A 16896-nucleotide genomic window follows, 5' to 3' on the forward strand; every position below is an offset into this window, starting at 1 on the left:
AGAAGGTTCAAGTAGTTAACTCTAGTCCCTATTTCTTATGTAACTTGAAGTTATCAATTGTAATGGCAGAGGCAGAATTAGAAGCCATCAGAACAAATCAATCATCATTTGTTCATCTCTTAACATCTGCTAAAATGGGACATAATCAGCAAGAAGAGGTACTTAAACTTGCACTTGTAGGTTGGAAAGTTAAAATTTGATCTAAACTCGGGCAGCACGGTGGTACAGTGGTTAGCACTGTTCCCTCACGGCGCCGAGGTCCCAGGTTCGATCCCAGCTCTGGGTCAATGTCTGTGTGGAGTTTGCACATTCTCCGTGTTTGCGTGTGTTTCGCCCCAACAACCCAAAAAACGATGTGCATGGTAGATGCCTTGGCTACACTAAATTGCCCCTTAATTGGAAAAAATGAATTGGACCCTCTAAATTTATAAAAAAACAAAAATTTGATTTGCACTATTCCGATTCCCATTTCATCAGATATCTCTAAATTGCAACCTAAAAATCTCACATTCACCATCTAACCCATAATATGCTGAGTCCTTATTCATCTATTTACTCCATTATTATATACCATTCTTATACCATAATTACGTAACATACATAATCCCAATTTATTCTTCATTATTAAAGTTTGCCTCTCATTAATCCAACTCAATAATATTTTTATGACAGGCTGGTTTAATATGTGATTTATTGGACAGTAATTGATTAATCCCCGTGAAGAATTGGGTTGGCATATATGGCACGGAATTATTCCTGCAGCAGCAATCCATACCTCAAAGCATCTCTATAGCGAGCAGAATCTGCATTTCAAAGACAGTTGAAAAACACAGTACAATCCATTTACCTGGGCTTGTTGGGACAATTGCTCTGGTGCTGGAAAGCTGCCCCCCTCCTCTTTCTCTTCACCGTTAACCACAGCATGCACTGGTCCATTGACTGCACTCTTCTGTATGAGAGGCATTCGCTCCAATAAGGCTGGCCTAAAGCAACATGGATGTTCAGTATCATACAATTACAGCAGCAGAGTCCATTTGATGGGATTCACACTGCTACATCTCGCTTTACTCCCTATCTAACAAAGTCTCAAATTTCACACTTATCTGAACACCAGTCTTGGGTTATTTCCTTATCATACCAGTCTGGTACAAACTGAAACATTGCAAATTTCTGACGCAGAAGGCCAGGCCATTCAGCCCATGTAGTTTGTGCAGGTCAAAAAAGAACAATCCAGCTTATTCCCACGTTGCAGCTCTTGATCTACAGCCTTGAAAATTAAGCACTTCAGAGCAAGGGACATAAAAAAAACATGAAAATGAGGGAGACTGAAAGCATAGACAGGCAGATACAGGAGCGCAAGAGCGAGACTGAAGGCAGAGCAGGGGAGATAAAAGATTGCGAGAAAGAGTGAGACTGACAGCAGAGATGGGAGGATAAAGGAGCGCGAGTAAGAGCGAGACTGAGAGCGGAGCCAGCAAGATAAAATGGGAAAAGAAAGAGCGAGATAGAGTGCTAGCCTGGAGTTTGGAAATCCTGAAGAGACATCAGGATTCAAAAGGGATGTGGGGCAAGTGGAAGCAGCATTGGATGAGTACCGTCAGGTTATGTATTTACTACTTTTATCGCTTATAATTGGTTAGGTCTATTTTTAGTGGTCTATAGTTTGTACGGGCTACATTCTGTAGTAATGAGGATCAAGGAAGAAGGGCTCCAGAGTAATTGATATTATTTGATTTTAAGTATCTTCAAAAAGGTTTAATTTAAAGGGGCAATTCATGGCTCAAAGCAGTGGTACATTCCTCCTGCTCTATGTGGGAAGTCAGAAACATTTCCAGTGACCGGGGCCAGCACGTATGCAGGTAGTGTCTCCAGCTTTCGTAGATGGAGCGGTGGCTGGGGACACTGAGGAGCATCTGCAAGGTGGAGACTATAGTGGATAGCACATAGAGGAGATCACACCATAGACTAAGACTCCACAGGCATGAAGCGAAAGGGTGACCACCAGGACAGAGCAAGAGGCCTAGGAAAGCAGGGAGTGAGAGAAAGGGAGCAAGAAAGGGAGCGAGCGAGGAGAGAGAGGGGGAACGAGCGAGGAGAGAGTCTATTAAGAGAAAGCAGCAGCAGCCAAATTCGTTGGGAAAAAAATGGTCATAGTACACATTAGTACAAAAAAGGGATGAGCTTCTAAAAGTCAGGCAGCATAGTGGCAGTGGTTAGCATTGCTGCCTCACCGTACCAAGGACCTGGGTTCAATTCCGGCCTCGGTCAACTGATTGTGTGGAGTTTGCACGTTCTCCCCGTGTCTGTGTGGGTTTCCTCCCACAATCCAAAGATGTGCAAATTCGGTGGATTAGCCATGATAAATTGCCCCTTAGTGACCAGGGATGTGCAGGTTAGGTTATGGGGTTACGGGGATAAGGTGGGGTGGACAGGAGAGTGGACATGTGTACAGTGCTGATTCGAAGGGTCGGTGCAGACTCAAAGGGCTGAATGGCCTCCTTCTGCACTGTAGGATTCTATGAAAAGCAGAATAAAGGGAGTTAGGAAGTAAATTGAAAAGTAGAACCTCAAAAGTAGTGATCTCAAGATTGCTACCAGTGCCACGTGCTAGTCAAGAGCAGAAATAGCAGGATATGTCCGATGAATACGTGGCTGGAGAGATGGCACAAAAGTGAGGGTTTCAGATTCCTGGGACATTGGGACTGGTTCTGTGGAGGTGGGACCATTACAAATTGGATAGGTTACACCTCAGCAGGATCAGGGAGAGCATTTGCTAGAGTGTTTGGTGAGGGGATGGGAACCTATGCTCGGAGTCAAAGGAGGGAGAAACATGGACAAGAACAAATGACAGAAAGGGGAATAAGAAAAGTACTAGGCAGAGAGCTCAAGGGCCAGAATCAAACAGGGCCTCAATGAGAAATAATGGGAAAAAGAAGGAACTTCATACTGATCCCTACAAAAGCCCACTGGAAACAACTTTCTAATTAAAAAACATCCGCCTATTACCCCATTCTTCCTGCTGCTGAGTCAATTTTGTATTCAACTTGCCACTTGCCCTTGGAATCACATGGGCTCATACTTTACTGACCAGTGTGCCATGTGAAACCTGGTCCAAAGCATTGCTAAAGGGTGACATGGTGGCGAGTGGTTAGCACTGCTGCCTCACAGCGCCGAGGACCCGGGTTCAATCCCTGCTTAGGGTCACAGACAGTGTGGAGTTTGCACATTCTCCCCATGTCTGCATAGGTCTTATCCCCACAACCCAAAGATGTGCAGGGTAGGTGGATTGGCCACGCTAAAATTGGCCCTTAATTGGAAAAGATTTTAAAACATTTTTTAAAAGCCTCGTTAAAACCCTTGTGGACTACATCAAATGCACTATCCTCATTGACTCTTCTGGGTTGAACTGAGGAACAGTAAAAGGTCAACCACATTGTTAGATGTTACAGAGCTCATCCCCCACCGCCCTCCAAAACACCCGAGCCACTGTTGTTGCTGTATACTCGGCTCTGGCTGTACACCCCAGAGGAACCATTGACATCACCAATATTCAGCACATATATCAATGACATTAAGCAGCAAAATAAAGAAATCTGCATAAAAATTAGGATAGTATTTGCATAACAAATGTTATTTTCATCTTGCTTTCTCTAGTGGTACATTTGGCACAGGCATTGTTTGACTAAATGAACATGGTCCCATGTTCCTGTTTTGGTTTGTTCTCCGTTAGCAGCATCTACCTAGGGATGTGGAGGGTAACTCTACAAATGTGAGGTTATCCATTTTGGTAGGAATAACAGCAAACGGGATTATTATTTAAACGATAAAATATTAAAGCATGCCGCTGTTCAGAGAGACTTGGGTGTGCTAGTGCATGAGTCACAGAAGGTTGGTTTACAAGTGCAACATGTGATTAAGAAGGCAAATGGAATTTTGTCCTTCATTGCTAGAGGGATGGAGTTTAAGACTAGGGAGGTTATGTTGCAATTGTATAAGGTGTTAGTGCGACCACACCTGGAGTATTGTGTTCAGTTTTGGTCTCCTTACCTGAGAAAGGACGTACTGGCGCTGGAGGGTGTGCAGAGGAGATTCACGAGGTTAATCCCAGAGCTGAGGGGTTGGATTATGAGGAGAGGTTGAGTAGACTGGGACTGTACTCGTTGGAATTTAGAAGGATGAGGGGGGATCTTATAGAAACATTTAAATTATGAAGGGAATAGATAGGATAGATGCGGGCAGGTTGTTTCCACTGGCGGGTGAAAGCAGAACTAAGGGGGACATAGCCTCAAAATAAGGGGAAGTAGATTTAGGACTGAGTTTAGGAGGAACTTCTTCACCCAAAGGTTGTGAATCTATGGAATTCCTTGCCCAGTGAAGCAGTTGAGGCTCCTTCATTACATGTTTTTAAGGTAAAGATAGATAGTTTTTTGAAGAATAAAGGGATTAAGGGTTATGGTGTTCGGGCCGGAAAGTGGAGCTGAGTCCACAAAAGATCAGCCATGATCTAATTGAATGGCGGAGCAGGCTCGAGGGGCCAGATGGCCTACTCCTGCTCCTAGTTCTTATGTTCTTATGTTATCCAGTCTGAACTGTTATCCACTGATCCCTTGGGATAAACTGAATTCCCCTCGTTGAAAGAGGTTACTGATGCTCACTGTCTTAGATCATGAAAAGAAACTGCTAGGGGGCAGCAACTTCTGAATAGGGGAAAGGAGAGAAAAGGGAAGGAAAGATTGTGAAAAATGAAGTTAATTCTGAATGTTTGGAGAAAATTGAAAACCTCAATTCTCATCGCTTCCAACTTACATAACCTCTTACCTGAAAACTCAGAGCATGAAAGGAATAAAAGCAGTAGTTAAGCCTTTTGAAAAAAGATTCACTAATGACATGGGCACTGGGCATTGTGGGTTGACTGGGCCTTTCTGGGTCCTAAGCTGTCGAATGTTTGACATGAATGTTTGGAGCGCATTCCATGATAACTACTTGAAGACCTCCACCAACGCTAATCAACAAAACAAGACAAAAGCTGTTCAGGAATCCTTCCCAAATGTGCATTGACCCTTAAGAATGATGGGAATGAGTTGCACCTTACTTTAATGTTTCAATGCATGCTGCAAGACATATTTCTGCAATAAAATGTTGAATCCCACTAACCTCATGTGGTCAAACCTCGTGAAGAGTGCACTGTACTCCACTGCTCGTTGTTGAAGTTCCACATCTAAACTGCTTCCATAGATAGAAACTGCCTTCCTGATGCGACTGAAAGAATCACAGATTGCAGTCACTGAGTAAAATATTGTGTGAAAAGTTTAAATTAAAAGCAAAGCAACCCTTCCAAAATAATTACTGCTTAAAGAAACATTTAGGATCCAGGATTTCCTTTTCTCTGGAAAGTACCGACTTCACTGGTTGCAGTTCCACTGGCACACCTCGGTATTGGCAATTGTACCTCAGCAACAGCACCTTCAGGATAGATGAACAGACCATTGAGAGAGAGAGAGGGAGAGAGAGAGAGAGATAGAGAGAGAGAGAGAGAGAGAGGGGGAGAGCGAGAGCGAGAGTGAGAGAAAGAGAAGAGAAAGAAAGTGAATTCTTCAACCAGAAATGGCATAGATTGGGCCAGCTGAATATTACCGGATGGCCATAAAGGTACCTTGATAGCAGGGACCATTGACTATCAGGAACAGGGACCCACACTGAAATGCATCTTTCCGAAGCTCAAGCTCCAGAGGCCCACTGTATACCCCAGCTGCAGGCAATGGTTGAGATCAGCTAACACAGCAGTTTGGGATATGGTGAATCTGGTGAATTCTTATTATTAAAAATGGTAACCAATTTATATTAGCAATTCTAAAAGTTTTCTAATCTCTATGGAACGCCAGTAGCCCAGAGCCACATTGTCAGTAAGTTCCTTTAGGTTACTCATCACCTGCGGCATCACCCAGAGACTACGTGTTCACAAGATTTGGTCGGCCTGGTTTCCATGAAGATGTTAGAAATTATACATATTTTAAAAGTTGCTAAATATTTAATCAAGTATAAAATGGGCGGCAATTTATTATTCTGTTTTATGCTGTAGAGAGGTCAGGTGTTAAAACAGAAGATGGTACAACTTGTGATTGGGCAACATCAGGTAGCCATTTGGTAACTCAACCATTTCCAGAAAATGCCAACAACTTTAGATGAATAAGCTCCTGGAGGAAGGGAGGAGGATCCTCAATTAAGAAAATATCAACAGGAGAATGAGCTAATCCATAAATGAGACAATGGAATCCACAACCTGCAAACTGAGACAAAAACACAGCATGGAACATATCAATGAAAAGAGCAGCCGTGGACAGTCTGAAAGACACCAGGGTTCCTGTCTCTGCCTCGTACATAGCTAGCAGACACAGGAGCTCAGATGAACAATGCTTTTCCTGTAAATGTTTTTTATTGACTTTTTATATTTATATTCTACAAATTATAGTTCAGGAAATAAAAGTGCAAAAACCAACACATATTTACAAGCGAACATCTTAAAACAGCTTCTTCCCCACAGCTACAAGACTCCTCAACAACTCCCCCTCGGACTGATCTGTTCCCTGTTAGAACACTATTCACGACGCCCCATGCTGCTCTTGCTCATGTATTTGCTTTGTTTGGCTCCTTGTTCCGCACTGTAACCAATCACTGTTTAGTCGACCTACCATTTGTCAATGTTCTCTGTTGATTACTCTCTTTGTCTATTATGTATATACTGTGTACGTTGCCTCGGCGGCAGAAAAATACTTTTCACTGTACTTCGGTACATGTGACAATAAATCAAATCAAAAACAGCGGCCATGATCCTCCTTTAACCGCATCAGCAATCCCCTCTACTGGTTGTTGGCTATGAACATGTCTTGAAACAAATTAGTGAATGGCTTCCAAGAAGCTTTCTTCCGATCCGCGGATGGCAAATTTTATTTTCTCCAGCCTGAGAAGCTCCACTACGTCTGACAGCCAGTCTGCAGTCTTGGCCAATCGCCAACCGAGCAGGATTCTCCAATAGCTGATCAAAGAGGCAACGGCTAGGGAGTTAGCCCCCTCCTCATGAAGAGCTCTGGTTGATCTGAAATGCCAAAGACCGCCACTTTTGGCTCCACCCTCACTCCCACAACCCTGTGCAGACCCCCGAAGGACGTCCAATACCCGGCAAGCCCAGAACATGTGGGTGTGCCTCCCCCTATCTCTATGCCTAGTTCCTCCTCCCATTTTTTCCTCGTCTCGTCCGGGGGGGAAAGAGTACCTCCTTCAGCAGTCGCCCATACATGTCTCCACAGTTCCCCTCCCCTGGGTCATCCTTGTTGAGCAGCCTTTCTATTCGTGAGTGTCCCAGTATCTGGTGGAACATCGTTGTTGCTTTGCAGAGGAAGCTTTTGACTTGAATGTATCCCAGGTCATTCCCTCTAGGTAGCTGGAACCTTACCGTGAGTTCCACCAGGGTCGCTACTTTATCATCAATGGACATGCCCCTAACTATCAAGAGTCTCGTCCTGTCCCCACCTTTTGAAGGTGGCGTCCATTATTGCTGGTGTGAACCTGTGGTTGCTGCATATGGGGGCCATGGTGGACACTTCGATTAGGCTGAAGTGTTGCCTCATTTGGTTCACACATTCGGGGCGTAGCTACTACCACTGTGAGTGTCTGTCTGTGTGTCTGTTTCTGTGTGTGTGTGTGTGTGTGTGTGTGTGTGTGTGGGGGTGGGGGGGGGGGGGGGGGGGGGCAAGGACAAAGAGAAAGAGAGCGAAAGCAAAAGAAAAAGAGAAAGAGTGCAATTGGAGGGATGTTCCTGTGTAGGAACTCTCCTCCATCCTCACCCACTCTGCTCCCGCCCGTTCCTTGACTCATCCCAGTACTCTTTCTGCAGTGACCACCCAGTGGTAGAACTGTATGTTCGGAAGCCCCAAGCCTTCCACATTTCTCCTGTTCTCCTCCTCCTCCATATCCAAACTCTTCTCCCCCCCACCAACAACACCATGATTAGCTTGTCGACAGTGTTGAAAAAGGCCTTAGGGATGTAGATTGGGAGGGATCTCAACAGGAAGAGGAGAAACCTGGCACCACGTTCATTTGGATCATCTGTATCCTCCCCGAGAGAGAGAGTGGAAGTGGGCCCCACCTCTGCAGGTCCCTTTTAACTGCCGCCATCAAGACTTGTCAGATTCCATTTATGGATTTGTGACCAGTCGTGGGCTATTTGGATCCCGAGGTAGCAGATTTGGTCTAGGCCAGTATAAACAGCAGTCCGCCTACCTCTGCCCTCCCCGCTCTGCGTTCACAGGCTACAAGCTTAACCAGAGCGATATCGTCCCTGACAAAGTTCCAAACTCCTTTTTAAAAAAAAAAATAATGGTTTTTACTGGGTTTTTTTGCGCATAGCATATTTACAGGTGTACACAAAGAAGAGAGAAACAAAAAAGGAAAAAAGAGAAGATAATATATTACAAGATAAAATTGACTTCCAGTGGTGGCATGTAGGAGGAGGTCACACATTGGATGATTCCTGCTCAAGGCTTGATTTTTTAGAATTTAATGCCCGGTTCCATGGACAATTTTTGGTTAAGCAAGTGCAGGAGGACATAAGGAAGAAACCAAAAGAAAGCTGCCGTGAAGAACGGGCCGTATGTAGGTCCGCCGTCAAGTGGAAGGGTCGGCTCAGCAACTGGAAGGAAAGTGGAGGCTGGGTCGCCAGGTGGGCCGCACTGCTCATGGCAGAAAAGATGACCGAGGTGATGGTTGTGGAACTTGAAAACAGTTCACTAAGCACATGGAGGTGATGAGGAAGGAGATAGTGGCACTATTGAAGGTGCTGGTGGAGGAGGCGATTGCCCCGGTGAAAGCAGCAGCGTCGAGAGCATCGGCCGAGGTGCGGGAGCAGGGCGAGAGACTGAAGTGAGTGGAAGACGCCTTGTTGCAACACAATGATCAACTCACCTCGATGGAGAAATGTATATACATCGAGGTACTGGAGAGACAGTTGCAGTATACATGTATACTTCCCCCCCCACCCCTATTTTTTTCTGTTTTTGTTTTAACAAAGAGAGTACATACAACACTAGTAATACAAAATAGATCATTGGGGGGGGTGTGTGTGTGTGTGCGCGCGCGCGCGCGCGTGTGTGTGTGTGTGTGTGTGTGTGTATGCCATGGTGACGCCCCCGATATTGCTTGCTTCTCTCGATCGGTTATCGCTGTTGTTGTGCTTCCGCTTCGGCCGTCCGTCACTTCTTCCTCCTGTACTTTATTACTCTCCGTTGCTGTGTTCGTCATGGTCGTTGTCGTTTCCTGTGCTCTCCTTCCAGTTCGCGTCCCCTCGTCTCATCCCGCTCCCGCCCCAGCTTCCTTCCATTGTTCTTTGCCCCCTGTCCTTCCTTCATTCCCCCATCCCTGAACCCCTTTCCCACCTCTCCCTCTCTGAAGCTCACCATTCTTTTCTATTGTGTTTAGCTATCCCCTCATGCACTGTCGTCCCTCCCCCCACCCCCCCCCTCGTCCCCCCCATGCCCCCTCGTCTCCCCCCTTCCCCCCCACCCCTCCCTCATCTCCCCCCATATGTCTCCCCCCGTCTCCCCCCACCCCCCCCTCGTCTCGTCTCCCCCCCGTCTCCCCTCCCCCCCCGCCGTCCCCCCCCCCCCCCTCGTCTCCCCTCTCCCCCCCCCGTCTCCCCTCTCCCCCCCCCCACTCGTCTCCCCCCCCCCCCCCCCTCCTCGTCCCCCCCCCCCCCCGTCTCCTCCCCCCCCCCCCCCCCCTCGTCTTTCCCTCATCCTTCTCTTTTCTCATGTTTTGGCTACTTTCTCCTGGCTCTTGATTATTTATCTGCTTGTTCATTGGCCACAAACAGGTCTTGGAACAGTTGGGTGAATGGCTCCCATGTTCTGAAGAAGCTATCTTCCGACCCCTGGATGGCGAATTTGATTTTGTCCATTTGGAGAAATTCCATTAGGTCAGACAGCCGGTCTGCAGCTTTGGGTGGTGCTGCTGACCGCCAGCCAAGCAGGATTCTACGCGGGGGCAATCAGGGAGGCAAAGTTAAGGGCATCCGACCTCCTCCCCATGAAGAGATTAGGCTGGTCTGATACCCCAAAGACCACCAATTTAGGGCACAGCTCCACCCTCACTGCCACCACTTTGGACATTGCCTTGAAGAAGGCTGTCCAGTACCCAGCAAATCTGAGGCAAGACCAGAACAGGTGGGCATGGTTGGCCAGGCCTCCTTGGCACCGTTCACATCTGTCCTCCACTTCTGGGAAGAACCTACTCATTCGGGATCTTGTTAAGTGGGCTCTAGGTACCACCTTTAGTTGCGTTAGGTTTAGTCTTGCACACGTGGAGGTGGAGTTAACCCTATACAGTGCTTCACTCCAGAATCCCCACCCTATTTCGAGCCCCAGGTCTTCCTCGTCACATGAAAGTACAGTGTCGGCCCTCTCTATCAGTCGCCTGTATATGTCGCTAGTTTCCTTTACCTAGAAGGTTTGCGTCCAGTAACTCCTCTAGTAGTGTCGTGGTGGTCGTGGGTACGTCCTCATCTCCTCCCGTAGGAAGTTTTTAAGCTGCAGGTACCTTAGTTTGTTTCCCCCCAGCTAGTTGAAATCTCTGTCAGTTCGGCTCTGAACTCCTTTAGGAGTTTCATTAACCCTTCCATGCTGGTCAGTGGGTTCGACAGTCTCCCCTTTCTCCACCCCTTTGCCGCTCTGAGCGCGATCGCCAGAACAAACAACAGCGGGCATAGCAAGCACCCCTGCTTCGTACCTTTGTGCAGCTGGAAGTATCTAGAGCTGGTGGTGCTTGTCCATATGCTCGCCATGGGAACACTGTCCAGCAGTTTCACCCAGGAGGTGAATCCTGGCCCAAACCCAAATTGTTCAAGTACTTCTATGAAGTACTTCCATTCGACCCTGTCGAAGGCCTTTTCTGCAACCAGGGAGATCATAGAATTATAGAATCTATGGCACGGAGATCAGCCCTTTAGCCCAAACTGGTCCATGCCAACCAAAAAGCCCATCTAAGCTAACCCCATTTGCCTGCAATTATAGAGATGATCACTTGTGGTATTCTCTCCCCAGATGTGGTCATTATCACGTTCAGCAGGTGCCTGACGTTCGATGTTAGCTGCCTGCCCATGACAAAGGCCATCTTGTCCTCTGCGGCCATCTCTGGCACGCAACTCTCCAGCCGCCACACCAGGGCCTTTGGTAGGACCTTTGCATCCACGTTAAGGAGGGAGATGAGCCTGAGATACCCCGACTCCGTCAGATCTTTTTCCTTTTTGGGTATCAGCGATGTTGGGCAGCACAGTAGCACAGTGGTTAGCACAGTTGCTTCACAGCTCCAGGGTCCCAGGTTCAATTCCCAGCTTGGGTCATTGTTTGTGTGGAGTCTGCACGTTCTCCCAGTTTCTGCGTGGGTTTCCTCTGGGTGTACCGGTTTCTTCCCACAGTCCAAAGATGTGCAGGTTAGGTGGATTGGCCATGCTAAATTGTCCCTCAGTGTCCAAAAAGGTTAGGTGGGGTTACTGGGTTATGGGGGTAAGGTGGAGGGTGCTCTTTCCATGGGCCGATGCAGACTCGTTGGGCCGAATGGCCTCCTTCTGCACTGTAAATTCTATGGTATTACAGGGTTAAAGGCAGGATTCTTGGAAGTGTTGAGGAACAGAGGGATCTTGGGGTCCACGAATATAGATCCCTCAAAGTTGCCACCCAGGTTGATAGGGTTGTTAAGAAGGCATATTGTGTGTTGGCTTTCATTAACAGGGGGATTGAGTTTAAGAGCCGTAAGGTTTTGCTGCAGTTTTATCAAACTCTAGTTGGACCACACTTGGAATATTGTGTCCAGTTCTGGTTGCCTCATTACAGGAAAGGTGTGGATGGTTTGGAGAGGGCACAGAGGAGATTTACCAGGATGCTGCAAGGACTGGAGGGCATATCTTACGAAGAAAGGTTGAGGGAGCTAGGGCGTTTCTCATTGGAGCAAAGAAGGCAGAGAGGTGACTTGATAGAGGTGTACAAGGTGATGAGAGGCATGGATAGAGTGGATAGCCAGAGACCTTTCCCCAGGGTGGAAATGGCTGTCACGAGGGGACATAATTTTAAGGTGATTGGAAGAAGGTATAGGGGAGATGTCAGAGGTAGGTTCTTTACAGAGTGATGGGTGTGTGGAATGCACTGCCAGCTGAGGTTGTGGAGTCAGAGTCATTAGGGACATTTAAGCGACTCTTAAGACAGGCACATGGACAGCAGTAAATTGAAGGGGGTGTAGGTTAGGTTGATCTTAGATTAGGATAAATGGTTGGCACAACATCGTGGGCTGAAGGGCACTGTGCTGTACTGTTCTATGTTCTATGATATTCAGGCTTCAGCCAGTGTTGGTGAAAGGTTGCCCTTTACTTGCTAGTCTGCAAACATCTCCCGTGGTGTGGGGCCATTACTGATAAAAATTTTGCAGAAGTCTGCTGGGAATCTATCTGGTCCAGGTGCCTTCCTCGCCTGCATTGTGTTAATACTCTCCATGATTTCTCCCAGTTCTAGTGTGTGTTTCCAGGCCCCGTCTCTTATTTTCCCTCACGACCGGCACGTCCAGTCCGTTGAGGAACTGCTTCATCTCCAAGTCCCCCTCCAGGAGCTCAGAGGTGTACAGCCCTCAGTAGAAGGTTGCAAAGGCTTTGGTGATCTTCCAGCCTGCCGCTTCTGTCTTTAACCAGAGTTATTTTCCTTGTGGCTGCCTGCTTTCTCAGCTGGTGAGCTAGCGGGCGTCTGGCTTTGTCTCCATGTTCATAAAAGGTCCCGTGTTTGGAAGAGCTGGTTGATTGCTTCCCCGGTAGAGAGCAGGTCAAAGTCCATTTGCAACTTTTCCTCTTGCCTACAGTTCCACGGTGGAGGCCGTGAAGTACTGCCGGTCCACCTCTAGTATGGACTTGACGAGTTGTTGCCTGGCCGCCCTCTCCTCCCTGTCTTTGCGTGCATTGAATGCGATTATTTACCCCCTTTTTCCTCGTCTCTCAGAATGTGGAGGGTGAGACATCCCGATTCTGGTTGTTAGTTACATACCCGTCTATGGCCTGTGATACCAAATCACAAAAAGATTTATCGGCAAGGAGGGCCGTGTCCAGCCTCCATGGGGGGATTTTGGGCACGGCCCGTCTCCAATCTCACATCCACATAGTGTGGAGCTTGGTCGGAGATTACGATTATGGAGTATCCTGCTCCCACTAGCCCTGGAAGCACCGATTTCTCCACTACAAAGAAGCCAAACCTCAGGTAGATGCTGTGGACTTGGGAGGAGGAAGAAAATTCCTTCTCGCCTGGGTGCGTGAACCTCCATCGGTCCATTTCCCCCATTTGCTTCTCGAGGTTGTTCAGCTCCATTGCCATAATTCATTAGTTTCCCCAATTTGGGGCTGGACCTGTACGCGGTTAAAGTATTTATGTCGGGGTTTTCTGCCATGCCTTTCTTTATGAATTCCGCGTCGTCCCAGTTGGGAGCGCACACGTTCACGAGGACCACTGGTGCTCCTTCCAGACTACCACTAACCATCGCGTTCTTCCCCCCCCCCCCTTTCTTGGGCCTGTCCTCCCCTCTCTGTGCCCCTGCACCCCCTCCCCGACCCCCCCCCCCCCCAAACTTTCCCCCCCTCCTATCTTTCCCCTTTCTCCTCTCCATTTTTAGGGCTGTCCAACCTTCCTCTGCCAGACACTTCCTCCCTGTCGGGAACTCTGCCACGGCCTCCCTTTCACCAGTATTTCCCTGCACTTGCTTGCTCGCTAGTGTGGTGTCGCCCTCAACTGGGAAGTGATCCCCATCTTCCCGCAGCTGTTATGTCCCCCCCCCCCCCCCCCCCCCCCCCCCCCAAGTTTCTGCACCTCTCCACTCTTACCCACTCCTTCCTGGTACTTAAAGCTGGATTGAAAGCGAGGCAGTTCTGTCCTGCGCAAATGTCTTTCTTTTTAAAACAAGCTCATCATCACGGCTACTGCCTTCCCAGCTTGTGTCTGCGCACAAACTAGTCCGCCTTGGCCAGTGCAGTGAAGTAGAATTCCTTCCCCTGGAAGATTACCCAGTTTGGCCAGGGGCAGCATCTCGATTTACACCCCACTCTCGTACAAGGCTGCTTTGGCCGTATTAAATTCAGCACAGCACTTGGCCAGGCCTGCCCAATGTCTTAGTAAATTCGGATTGAACGGCCTTCCCACTGGCAAGACAGCGTGTGACTTTCCCAGTTCAGGATCTTCTCCAGATCCTGGTATCCGTGCAGCTTCGATATTACGGCTCTTGGTTGCTCTCCCGCTTTAGGTTTCAGATGAACTGACCTATGGCCTCTGTATCTCCTGAGGTTTGGGGAAACTCTCCCTTTCGACCAGGTTATCCAGCATCTGGGTCACATATATACCAGGTCCATTAGGTTCTGCGCAATCCCTTTCTCAGTTGTGGTGAGCGAGCCGTCTTCTCCCAGAATCCTCCTCAGTCACTTCTCACTGCAACCCTCTGTTGGATGCCCTCTCAGTTGAACAATGGTGATTGTAAATTACTTCGGGATCAGGTTACAGTCTTGTGAAAATAACTTGGAAGCAGAAGAGGCATTTGACAACTAACTCCTTTGACCTGGTATAAAGTACTTCTCAATAGGTATTAACAAGGGCTTTCAATATTTTCAGAATTTGTGTGCTGAATCAGCACAAAAGGATGGAAAGAAAATCAATTGTGCATTTTGAATGTTTTAGAAGGAGGCAAGAGTGAGATACCAAACTCTACTTACTTTGTACTGCTCTGCAGTCGTGTGCTGAGCTTCATAATGGCGGTCAATGCATATTCCCGTGTTGTAAGTGCCGAGAGACTGGACTGCAGAATATTTTCTAAAACATCCAAAACCTCTTCCTCTGGATCCTAAATAGGAAAGCAAGAAAGTCATTAGCGTTATCAAGACAGGAATGTCAGTGTGGAGTTTGCACATTCTCCTAGTGTTTGTGTAGGTCTCACCCCCACAACCCAATAGATGTGCAGGGTAGGTAGATTGACCACGCATAATTGCCCCTTAATAATAATGTTTGAAAAAAATCAAGACAGGAGATGCGGAGTACCTGCAGGGAGCTCAATAAAAGCTACAGGACTCAAACAATGCCTAAGAAAATGTGTCTTTTATCGAAAAGAATTTCCATTTGAGAAAAATATGGTTCACCAGTGACATGACAATCTAGCTCAGAACACCATGTCATGTTATAGACACAGCATAAATGCCCAATTTCAGCATTCTGCAATTGTAAACAAGCCAAAATTCCCAAATATAGTTTAATATTAATTTAAGCACAGAACTCTTGACAATTCAATGGAGCATTTAATCTTTCCTCTTCTAATAGAAAAATGATGGGCAAGAAAAGATCAGCTGGTCAATCCAGCTTTATATTACTAAAGCCCTCATTTTAGGCTTTGTGTTATGGTCAAGTGGATTACGGAGAGGGTGAGAATAAGCCACACTTTTCTGCCAGCTCAAAAGAGCATTAAAGCATTGATAGCAGGCTCTTGTGGGTGGGCTACTTCTTCCACATCCATCACTTATACACTCAAGTCACACCTGGGTACCAAGGGAGGTTAAATCACATATTTAACATTATTTAAATGCGTCGAGACATTTTCAGCAACTGTGGTTTCTGTTTTGTCGAGTTTGTAATTAACATTTAAGTATCTGAATATTGTTAACATAACTGAAATACATCACAAATTAACCAACAGTGCACATTTTTCAAACTAATCGATGATGAAGTCTGGACAGGATGGACTGGTTCAGCAAGGGTGATTCACTTGAGATCCCTTGGTCTTTTGGGATACTTCTGTCTGACCAGCTATTAGCCCATCACAGAGTCCGATGGTCTCTTTTGTCAGTCAACGGGAAGGTAGTTGCATATCAATAGCATGATTCTGTTCTTTTGTATAAACGGGAGTGGGAAATAAAACAGTCAAGATAACGCTGATGGGTTTAAGTCTGAGCATCCCAGGAGAGAGACCCTTTGTTTAAAGGGCAGGGCAGAGCTCAGACAGAAAGAGGAAGAATCCTGGTTTGAACAGGTACAGGAGAAGGAAGATTGGAAAAGACCCAGAGAGGTCACAAAAGAAGCTGCTCCAAAAACAGACTTTCGAAAAGGGTTCTAAAGGAACTTGATTTACAGCTGAGAACTGGTTCAGAAAAACAAGTATCATCTTCGCTTGTCCAAATTACATAGTTGGCCTAAATCCCCCCACCATCCTCACTGAACATACCCCGATACAATTGCTGCTGAACGGGCGGGTAAAGGACGGGGCAGTCAGCCAGAGCAGGATAGCAAGGTGGTCACTTATGCTCCAAGGCCGGGACATTGTAGTGAAACATGCCCGACCCTCCACCTTCCTGGCAGACAACATAGCGTATAGGGGGGAGCCTCACAAATGCCTGATTCTTGCAGTAAATGACCCCGAAGGGCCATTTCTGCCTAAACAAATGGGGGGAGAAATCAGGGGAGCCCGACAGACTCAGAACAGCTTAAAGATTTATGTTGATGGATTTTCCATGGTGGAGGACGGAAACAGGAAAACAGGATGTGGCATCTATGTGGAAGACTACGAAAACAAGCCCCTGAGGGAGATAGGCCCAAACTTCCTGCAATAGCTTACATAGTGAGCTGCCCCGACCAGTTTTCCACACCACAAGACATATATTCAGATAGTATGCATGTCTGCAACAGTTTAACGGATTTTATGTCCCTCCGGGCAGCAAGGGGATTTATCTCGGCGGATGGAAAGCCTTTGCCATCAGCCCCACTATTGAGACTCATTTTCCAGACCACCCAAGGCAGAGGGTATGGAATAATCAAAGTCAAGGCGCATTAACGCATCTCCACACTTGGG

At 47.1% G+C, this 16896-nt stretch overlaps 1 protein-coding gene across 3 annotated transcripts in view; it reads right to left on the bottom strand.

Annotated features, from left to right (window-relative positions):
* The window catches only part of LOC119969405 (AP-1 complex subunit gamma-1-like), a 195249-nt gene that overhangs the window by 32394 nt on the left and 145959 nt on the right, over positions 1 to 16896 (bottom strand). For all 3 annotated transcript variants that reach the window (XM_038803022.1, XM_038803020.1, XM_038803021.1), the window contains 3 exons: positions 14777 to 14904; positions 5155 to 5259; positions 848 to 983 (listed from right to left, as the gene is read on the bottom strand). In XM_038803022.1, the coding sequence (XP_038658950.1) occupies positions 848 to 983; positions 5155 to 5259; positions 14777 to 14904 (369 nt within the window). The remainder of the gene's footprint in view (positions 1 to 847; positions 984 to 5154; positions 5260 to 14776; positions 14905 to 16896) is intronic.

This window comes from Scyliorhinus canicula, chromosome 7 (genome assembly GCF_902713615.1).
Source record: "Scyliorhinus canicula chromosome 7, sScyCan1.1, whole genome shotgun sequence".
Lineage (NCBI taxonomy): Eukaryota > Metazoa > Chordata > Chondrichthyes > Carcharhiniformes > Scyliorhinidae > Scyliorhinus > Scyliorhinus canicula.